Source organism: Oncorhynchus kisutch, linkage group LG6 (genome assembly GCF_002021735.2).
Source record: "Oncorhynchus kisutch isolate 150728-3 linkage group LG6, Okis_V2, whole genome shotgun sequence".
Taxonomy (NCBI): domain Eukaryota; kingdom Metazoa; phylum Chordata; class Actinopteri; order Salmoniformes; family Salmonidae; genus Oncorhynchus; species Oncorhynchus kisutch.
The window spans coordinates 67,796,276-67,807,109 of NC_034179.2; the positions used below are offsets into that span (position 1 = coordinate 67,796,276).

At 43.9% G+C, this 10,834-nt stretch overlaps 1 protein-coding gene across 1 annotated transcript; it reads left to right on the forward strand.

The window, feature by feature from the left end:
• Positions 1–5,213: 5,213 nt before the first annotated feature.
• Positions 5,214–8,469, forward strand: LOC109898359 (keratin, type I cytoskeletal 13-like). The gene is made up of 8 exons (XM_031827239.1): positions 5,214–5,319; positions 5,884–6,464; positions 6,578–6,660; positions 6,914–7,070; positions 7,275–7,436; positions 7,553–7,678; positions 7,778–7,998; positions 8,247–8,469. Exons 2-8 carry the CDS (start codon positions 5,964–5,966, stop codon positions 8,359–8,361), a joined length of 1,365 nt encoding a protein of 454 aa, XP_031683099.1. The 5' UTR covers positions 5,214–5,319; positions 5,884–5,963; the 3' UTR covers positions 8,362–8,469.
• Positions 8,470–10,834: the final 2,365 nt, after the last annotated feature.

Here is a 10,834-nt window from a genome sequence, read left to right on the forward strand (position 1 = left end):
ATGTAGCGCACCGGGCTATGCACCCGCACTGGAGACACTGTGCGCTCCACAGCATAACACGGTGCCTGCCCTGTCTCTCATGCAGACTGACATTTCTGGCTGCTCCATGCAGACTGGCAGCTCTGGCTGCTCCATGCAGACTGACAGATCTGGCTGCTCCATGCAGACTGACCTCTCAGGCTGCTTCATGCAGACTGACAGCTCAGGCTGCTCCATGCAGACTGACAGCTCAGGCTGCTCCATGCAGACTGACAGCTCAGGCTGCTCCATGCAGACTGACAGCTCAGGCTGCACTGAACAGGCAGGAGACCCCGGCAGCGCAGGAGAGGAGAAAGGCTCTGTCTGCGCTAAACAGGCGGGAGGCTCCGGCAGAGCAGGAGAGGAGAAAGGCTCCGGCAGCGCTGGAGAGGCGAGGCGCACTGTAGACCTGATGCGTGGTGCTGGCACTGGTGGTACTGGGCCGAGGACACGCACAGGAAGCCTAGTGCGGGGAGCTGCCACCGGAGGGCTGGTGTGTGGAGGTGGCATAGGATGGGCTAGACCGTGAAGGCGTACTGGAGATCTTGAGAGCAGTGCTGGCACAGGACGTGCAAGACTAGGGATGTGCACAGGAGGCCTGGTGCGTGAGGCTGGCACCAACTTCACCAGCCGACTAACACACACCTCAGGACGAGTATGGAGCGCTGACCCAGGTGCCATCAAATCCCCGACACGCTCCTGTTGCCGCTGTTGCTTCTCCTCATACCAGCACCTCTCAGCTCTCGCCGCCTCTAGTTCTTCTTTGGGGCGGCGATATTCTCCAGGCTGATCCCAGGGTCCTTCTCCAAACAATTCGTCCTCCCATGTCCATTCCTCTCTTTGTTGCTCCTGCCTGTTACCACGCTGCTTGGTCCTGTTAGGGTGGGTGATTCTGTACATGGTGGTCTTGTGGTGAAGGAGAGGCGGAACAAAATGCGTCGTGATGATGATTCATGTTATTTTAATGAAGGAAAAAACTATACATGAAGAAACTACAAAATAATGAAAATGTGAAAACCGAAACAGTCCTATCTGGTGCAAACACAGAGACAGGAACAAACACCCACAAAACACTCAAAGAATGTGGCTGCCTAAATATGGTTCCCAATCAGAGACAACGATAAACACCTGCCTCTGATTGAGAACCACTCCAGACAGCCATAGACTTTGCTAGATACCCCCACTAAGCCACACATCCAATACCTAACAAAACCCCAAGACAAAACACACCACAATAAACCCATGTCACACCCCGGCCTGACCAAATAAATAAAGACAAACACAATATACTTCGACCAAGGCGTGACAGTGTGGGAGGGCACTAATCATGTTTATGCAACTTAATAGTCATCCTTAAAATACTTCCAGAAACAATGTAATGTTTATTTCAAATTGAGAAAATCCACAATAAAAATTGGCCCACCCTAGTTATAGGAATGTGACATTGCACTGGAGAAAGAAGGTTTATTCTTCTTTTTCTTCTTGATTTCAATATGGAATGAGTAATGGTATTTGTTTGTTCTGCAGTCAACGTGCTCTGATCATAACCCTCCGGTGTCTTAGCTTTGTCTTTTGAGTTTAGTAGCCATTTTAGATAGGCCTACTACATAGTGGAAGTTATTGAGCTTTTGAAAGGGTTTGGTCTGATCTCATTGTTTTAAGTCTGGCATTTAAACACACTATCAGAGGATTTTCACCAAACTGGGACAAAATCATGTAGATCGTTTTTGTTATGATACTGTAAAACACAGTTATTTTCTGCTGGTGTTTGAAAAGATTGAAGACTATCAAACCAAAAAAATATTCACCACAGCAGGCTAAACCTATCTGAGCATACCACAGATCTCCCTCTCTTCCTCCTCCTCCCTGGGCAGCTGTGGGGTTCTGTCAGCACGGCGTGCCACCCTGCCCCTGTCCTCGCCCCTCCTCCGGACCACACCCTCCCGCAGCTTTATTAACCTGGCTGCCTCCATCACTGCCCGCAGGATGGAGTACTCTGAGAGCCGCACACTAGGGTGAGACTTCATCACACACACAACTCAACTCTGCCCCTCTGTCTTCTCGGCCCCTGTTGACCAGAGGTGATTCTAAAGCCCCACTTTACAGTTCTCAACTTCAATACCCTTCAGTTAACATGTGGTTGGATTGAAATAGACCGGAGCGTATTGTATCTTTCCTATATCACAGGCCAATGTTTACTCCTGACTTGTTTTTTTCAAGTGTACCTGAGTAGTCCTATGAGCATCTTCTTGATGGATCCCCCTATCCTTCCCCATTCAGTTATGACATTAATGTAGAACGGGGAGATTCTCACAAAAACAATGGTGATCTAAGTTTTGCTCTACGACCCCCACAAGTGTCCCGGGTCTCGACTAAAGGTAACCCATACAAATTAATGGAAGTATGGAGGTAGTTTTGTGCCAACAAAAATAAAAGGGTTAAATATGTGTAAAAAAGATATATTTATTTCCTGAGCTTTCTTATATCTCCTAGGTATAGGTCAGACACTTCAAAACCTTATTTCATATAATACATTTTTGACTATCTATTTTTCTATGGGCTATAATGTAGCAGGAAAGGCCAAATTCAAGATTTTATCAAAAAATATACATATATTATTTCTTGATAGATAAAAGGGTCATAAAATTACAAATAGCTACATGATCCATGTTAACAATTCCATATGTCAGCTTAGATCAATCAATGACTTATCTTACTTACAGTTGAAGTCAGAAGGTTACACACACTTAGGTTGGAGTCATTAAAACTCGCTTTTGAACCACTCCACAAATTTCTTGTTAACAAACTATAGTTTTGGCAGTCGGTTAGGACATCTACTTTGTGCATGACAAAAGTAATTTTTCCAACAATTGTTAACAGACAGATTATTTCACTGTATCACAACTCCAGTAGGTCAGAAGTTTACATACACTAAGTTGACTGTGCCTTTAAACAGCTTGGAAAATTCCAAAAATGATGTCATGGCTTTAGAATCTTCTGATAGGCTAATTGACATCATTTGAGTCAATTGGAGGTTTGCCTATGGATGTATTTAAAGGCCTACCTTCAAACTCAGTGCATCTTTGCTTGACATCATGGGAAAATCAAAGGAAATCAGCCAAGACCTCAGAACAAAAATTGCAGACCTCCACAATTGCAGACCTTTTTCATCCTTGGGAGCAATTTCCAAATGCCTGAAGGTACCACATTCATCTGTACAAACAATAGTACACAAGTATAAACACCATGGGACCACACAGCCGTCATACCGCTTAGGAAGGAGAGGCGTTATGTCTCCTAGAGATGAACATACTTTGGTGCGAAAAGTGCAATTCATCCCAGAACAACAGCAAAGGACCTTGTGAAGATGCTAGAGGAAACAGGTACAAAAGTATCTATATCCACAGTAAAATTAGTCCTATATCAACATAACCTGAAAGGCTGCTCAGTAAGGAAGAAGTCACTGCTCCAAAACTGCCATGAAAAAGCCAGACTACGGTTTGCAACTGCACATGGGGACAAAGAGTGTACTTTTTGGAGAAATGTCCTCTGGTCTGATGTAACAAAAATAGAACTGTTTGGCCGTAATGACCATTGTTATGTTTGGAGGAAAAAGGAGGACACTCGCAAGCCGAAGAACACAATCCCAACTGTGAAGCACGGGGGTGGCAGCATCATGTTGTGGGGGTGCTTTGCTGCAGGAGGGACTGGTGCACTTCACAAAATAGAAGACATCATGAGGCAGAAGAATTATGTGGATATATTGAAGCAATATCTCAAGACATCATTTAGGAAGTTAAAGCTTGGTCACAAATGGGTCTTCCAAATGGACAATGACCCTAAGCATGCTTGCTAAGTTGTGGCAAAATGGCTTAAGGACAACAAAGTCAAGGTATTGGAGTGGCCATCACAAAGCCCTGACCTCAATCACATAGAAAATGTGTATGCAGAACTGAAAAGTGTGTGCGAGCAAGGAAGCCTACAAACCGGACTCAGTTACACCGGCTTTGTCAGGAGGAATGGGCCTGAATTCACCCAACTTATTGTGGGAAGCTTGTGGAAGGCTACCCAAAACATCTGACCGAAGTTAAACAGGTTTAGAAGGGGAGTTTAATAATGAAATGATCAAATCAAATTTGATTTGTCACATACACATGGTTAGCAGATGTTAATGCGAGCGTAGGGAAATGTTTGTGCTTCTAGTTCCGACAATGCAGTAATAACCAACAAGTAATCTAACTAACAATTCCAAAACTACTGTCTTATACACAGTGTAAGGGGATAAAGAATATGTACATAAGGATATATGAATGAGTGATGGTACAGAGCAGCATAGGCAAGATACAGTAGATGGTATCGAGTACAGTATATACATATGAGATGAGTATGTAAACAAAGTGGCATAGTTAAAGTGGCTAGTGATACATGTATTACATAAGGATACAGTCGATGATATAGAGTACAGTATATACGTATGCATATGAGATATAATGTAGAGAATAATAGGGTAAGTAACATTATATAAGGTAGCATCGTTTAAAGTGGCTAGTGATATATTTACATCATTTCCCATCAGTTCCCATTATTAAAGTGGCTGGAGTTGAGTCAGTGTCAGTGTCAGTGTGTTGGCAGCAGCCACTCAATGTTAGTGGTGGCTGTTTAACAGTCTGATGGCCTTGAGATAGAAGCTGTATTTCAGTCTTTCGGTCCCAGCTTTGATGCACCTGTACTGACCTCACCTTCTGGATGATAGCGGGGTGAACAGGCAGTGGCTCGGGTGGTTGATGTCCTTGATGATCTTTATGGCCTTCCTGTAACATCGGGTGGTGTAGGTGTCCTGGAGGGCAGGTAGTTTGCCCCCGGTGATGCGTTGTGCAGACCTCACTACCCTCTGGAGAGCCTTACGGTTGAGGGCAGAGCAGTTGCCATACCAGGCGGTGATACAGCCCGCCAGGATGCTCTCGATTGTGCATCTGTAGAAGTTTGATGAAAGAATAAACATGAGAGAAAAAAATACTACCTGATAATTCAGGATTACTGAGGGCTATATGAAGGGAGAGAAATCAGGGTGGTGAAGTCCAGGTGTGCTTAATGATGGGGAGCAGGTGTCTGCAATGATGGTTGCCAGGTGTGCGCAATTTGGGTTGCCAGGACCACTGGTTAGTAGACCGGTGACGTTGAGCGCCGGAAAGAGGGAGCAGGAGTAGGCGTGACATGTAAAAAGAAGCATTAGGACTTGGCAGGACGCGTGGTTCTCGACCTTTTCCTCCCGTACGGGAGTTGCAGCAATGGAACAAGACTGTAACTACCAATTGAATATCACAAAACAGTTTTTACATTTAAAATATATATATAAGTGGTTTTGAAATCCTGTCTACTTTACACTCCCTTACAGTGTAAAGCAATGTTAAACAAGTCAACCAATTCTGTACTCTACTCTAGAATCTTCAGAGAAACTTTGATTGTGTCATGTTCAGTACAATAGATATGATTTGGAAATAACACATGATTGATTGTTAATGTAGGTGGAGTTCTCACATACAGTAACTGTGTCATCCTTGTCTCACCCTAGTATTAGTCTAAAGATCAAGTTAGGCCTCAAGGCTGCCAGGTCATCCTAACTACCAGTTCTACAGTTAAGGATTACTTTCAAATGTCATCTGTCTCTCAACAGTCAAAAAATATAATTCTATGACTTTGCATTGGTGACATTCAATGGAAAGAACTGTGTAAAATCAACAATTGCTTTTGTAGGCTCAACAGGTTTGAATCCTGACAACTTTGGCATGCCCGGCGTGCCCTTTTAAAGTATGTAATTACTGTATTGAGTTCAAGTGTCGTCTGTGTCCTCCTCTCCTCACACAGCATAAAAGGAGCTTAGACCCACTGCTCTGCACTCACTTCTCTCCAGCCAGAGCAGTAAGACATCAGCAGACTCCATCAACATGTCCTTCTCCAGCAGCAGCTTCAGATCCTCCTCAAGCAGATCCATGAAGGGCTCATCTATGGGTTCCTCGCGTATGTCCATGTCTGGTGGTGGTGGCATGTCCATGTCCATGTCTGGTGGAGGCAGCCACATCAGTGGCATTAGGGCCGGCAGCGTGTATGGGGGTGCAGGTGGCTCTGGGGTGCGCATCTCCAGTGCCAGAGCCTCCAGGTCCTTCTCTGCTGGTGGTGGCAGTTTCGGTGGTGGTGCTGGCTTCGGTGGAGGCTCCAGCTTCAGTATGTCTGGTGGAGGAAGTGACAGCCATGTCATCGGCAACGAGAAGTTCTGCATGCAGAACCTGAACGACCGTCTGGCCACCTACCTGGCGAAAGTTCACACCTTGGAGAAGGCCAACGCTGAGCTAGAGCTGAAGATCCGCCAGTTCCTCGAGGCCAAGGCCTCCCCCAGTGCTCGCGACTATGGTTCATTCCATGTCATCATCAGAGACCTCCAATCCAAGGTAAGCTTTTGTATGCCAGTACTGTTACACTTTTATTTCATGCCACATATTGAAAAACTTGCACTATGTATTTTATTTAGAATTTAAAACAAAAGTATCCATTTTATTTTCAGATGCAGGAAGCCATCCGTGTGAATGGTGCTGTCCATCTAAGCATTGACAATGCCAGGCTTGCCACTGAAGACTTCAGAATGAAGTGAGTTCACTCACCAAATTGGCAAATCTTTTGTCCACTCACTCAGACAAATATTGTCTCAATACCAGAATACCAGTGTTGACTCAATACCAGAAAAGTGACCGACTGATTCCGGTCTAGTGTACAAATAAAAATATTGATGCTGTCTGTCATGTAAAAAAGCTCACTCCGTGAAATAGCTCAGGTTCAATGATTACAGAGCAAGTTGAGACACACTGGTACACTGTAAATCATTGTATGTTTTATTATGTAGGTATGAGACCGAGCTGTCCATGCGTCAGTCAGTTGAAGCAGACATCGCTGGGCTGAGGTGTGTTCTGGAAGAGCTGAATATGTCCAAGAAGGACCTGAGCATGCAGATTGAGGGGCTGAGAGAGGAGTTGGTCTACCTCAAGAGAAACCATGAGGAGGTAGGGTTCTGATTCCCATACTAGCCTATGTCGGGTCTTAAAATAACAGATCCAGCCAGGCATTACTGTACAACATTTTTGTGAGCAAGTAATACATCATAATCTATGTATTTAAATAGCGAAACATTTGAACAAATCTAGAACCACTTTCTGAACCATGATGATGACCTACAGACCTAAATCTGTTTCATTGTCCTTCTGCAGGACCTGTTGTCCATGCGTGCCCAGATGACCGGCCAGGTCCATGTGGAGGTTGACGCTGCACCACAGGAAGACCTCAGCAAAGTCATGGCTGAGATTCGTGAACACTACGAGGCTGTCGCTGCCAAGAACAACAGAGAACTGGAGGGCTGGTTCCACGCCAAGGTAATACTTTTTGTCATTATAAAAATTATTCCATAATTTAGGTCCACGATGTCCAAAATGTCCCATCAATTGAATTGTTCATGTAAAAACATTATTTTGGATGGTGTTTTCCACAGACCGAGGCGCTGAATAAGGAGGTCGCAATCAGCACAGAAGTTATCCAAACGTCCAGATCTGAAATCTCAGAAGTCAAACGCACACTGCAGAGTCTTGAAATCGAACTTCAATCACAAATAAGCATGGTAAGACTGTTCAAGAATGTTTCAATGTCTGCCACCCATCAATGAATTTACACAACTACTTCCTGATGTTTTGTATAAATCTTCATTTCTCTCCAATAGAAATCATCCATGGAAAATACCCTCGCAGAGACAAAGAACCGTTTCTCCATGCAGCTGTCGGGTTATCAGATGCAGGTGACTAGCTTGGAGGAACAGTTGGTAAATCTCAGGGCTGACTTGCAACGCCAGGGCCAGGAATACAAGATGTTGCTGGACATCAAGACCAGGCTGGAGATGGAAATCGCTGAGTACAGGAGACTGCTGGACGGAGAGGCCAGAAGGTGAGCCAAACAAGCCTATTCTATTAGTCCATCAAATGTTATTCTTAGGCTATCAAGGGTGTTTTGATTCTAAACTTTGAGCAGGTTCCAGGCTAGACGCACTTACTTTCTTAGAAGCAAAACAGTGGCCCCACCAGTTTGTACACTACGAGTAGAATCATGTCAAAACCTTGCAAGGTAAGACCTTGCCATATTGTGTTGGGTACAGTCGATTATGTGCTCATTGGTGTTTTCTGTTTGGTCCACAGTGTCTCCTCCTCCTCTACCAGCACCAGGAAGGTCATCACAGTGGTAGAAGAGGTGGTGGATGGGAAAGTGGTCTCCTCCACCCAATCCTCAGCTTCTTCATATGCACGCCGCTGATGCAGTACATGAGTGTACTGAGGGAAATATAACAACTGATTATCTGACTCACTAAACATCCAGTGCATATCTGGAAGGCAACAGCAATAAAAAATACATCTGAAATCCTTTGTTTGTTCAATTACTTTGTCTTCATAACAGGCTAAAATTATACTATTGTTTTTTCACAAATTTATGCTTTGGTTTCATGAATGATTTCATTTGTGCCTATTTAATTCAACTTCATGAAATAGTTTCAGTTGTGAGTGGTAAGGTGGTGTTAGCCTGATTACTAAGTACGGGTGTCACCTAGTGTTGGGTTTAGGGATGCAAGTAGATGTTAAGCAAACCTACATACACAGTGGGGCAAAAAAGTATTTAGTCAGCCACCAATTGTGCAAGTTCTCCCACTTAAAAAGATGAGAGAGGCCTGTAATTTTCATCAAAGATACACTTCAACTATGACAGACAAAATGAGAAAAGAAATCCAGAAAATCACATTGTAGGATTTTTTTATGAATTTATTTGCAAATTTACAAAAAACACTGTAAACAAATCTATCATGTGGTTAAATCTATCATGTGGAAGTTAGTCCTTGCATCTAGATCACTGTCTATGAATCTGAGAGGGGTTGAATTTCCCTAGCCCCCTCCCTCAGCTGTTTACCAAAACAAGTGGCTGGGACCCCATCTAGTTGTTTTTCAAATCGCCTACTGTGACTTTAACACTCACTGGCCCAAGATGTCTTCTGTTACACTTGCATGGCCACTCCCATGACCAACCTTAGAAATAATCCACTCGTTATGCTCACCTCTCAACACATTGAACTGGTTTTATGACCCATTTTTTCCAAACATAGAAGTCTAGTCCTGGACAAAAAATCTGATGTTCAATGCGAGTTTTGCATTGACCATCCTTTAATTTTGGATAGATTTTGATCTAACATCAGTTAATAATAGAGGGTTTCATAGTATGTCAAATCTAGGCCTATACATAGCAAGGAAACTATGGCAAAGAAAGATTTGCCTAAATGAAAAACCAATACACGCAGCAAATAACAGATTTGTGTGACAGTGAAGTTAGTGAAGTGCCCTGAAGGGAGTTACATTATATTTTGATGTGTACCAGTAAGATAAGGTCATGTACCAGGTGTTTCTTTCTGCATTGTGAGACTGCATTCTCATAACACTATCATAGCAGTACATATCAACAATATATCTTTCATGTAAAGGATTAAGATATCTTAGTGTTCTATTTTCATCATTTTTTAAATATATATATATATTTTTTAATTTTCTTCCACTTTGACATTACAGAGTACTTTATGTTGATTCTTGACAAAATGATTTTAACATAACAAAATGTGGGGAAAGTCAAGCGATGTGAATACTTTCTGAAGGCACTGTACATGCACACACACACACTGTTCTCGCACTCCAACTGTACATGCACACACACACACTGTTCTCGCACTCCAACTGTACATGCACACACACACACTGTTCTCGCACTCCAACTGTACATGCACACACACACTGTTCTCGCACTCCAACTGTACATGCACACACACACTGTTCTCACACTCCAACTGTACATGCACACACACACTGTTCTCGCACTCCAACTCTACATGCACACACACACTGTTCTCGCACATAAACTGTACATGCACACACACACTGTTCTCGCACTCCAACTGTACATGCACACACACACTGTTCTCGCACTCCAACTGTACATGCACACACACACTGTTCTCGCACTCCAACTGTACATGCACACACACACTGTTCTCGCACTCCAACTGTACATGCACACACACACTGTTCGCACTCCAACTGTACATGCACACACACACACTGTTCTCGCACTCCAACTGTACATGCACACACACACTGTTCTCACACTCCAACTGTACATGCACACACACACTGTTCTCGCACTCCAAATGCACATGCACACACACACACTGTTCTCTCACTCCAACTGTACATGCACACACACACTGTTCTCGCACTCCAACTGTACATGCACACACACACTGTTCTCGCACTCCAACTCTACATGCACACACACACTGTTCTCGCACTCCAACTGTACATGCACACACACACTGTTCTCACACTCCAACTATACATGCACACACACGCTGTTCTCGCACATCAACTGTACATGCACACACACACTGTTCTCACACTCCAACTGTACATGCACACACACACTGTTCTCGCACTCCAACTGTACATGCACACACACGCTGTTCTCGCACATCAACTGTACATGCACACACACACTGTTCTCACACTCCAACTGTACATGCACACACACACTGTTCTCACTCCAACTGTACATGCACACACACACTGTTCTCGCACTCCAACTGTACATGCACACACACACTGTTCTCACACTCCAACTGTACATGCACACACACACTGTTCTCGCACTCCAACTGTACATGCACACACACACTGTTCTCGCACTCCAACTGTAC

Bases quoted from the DNA above. Each gene is read 5' to 3' on its own strand.
- LOC109898359 (XM_031827239.1), top strand. From the start codon at position 5,964: ATGTCCTTCTCCAGCAGCAGCTTCAGATCCTCCTCAAGCAGATCCATG. The intron at 6,661-6,913 runs GTGAGTTCACTC...TTTATTATGTAG, and splicing joins ACTGAAGACTTCAGAATGAA to GTATGAGACCGAGCTGTCCA. The intron at 7,999-8,246 runs GTGAGCCAAACA...TTTGGTCCACAG, and splicing joins CTGGACGGAGAGGCCAGAAG to TGTCTCCTCCTCCTCTACCA.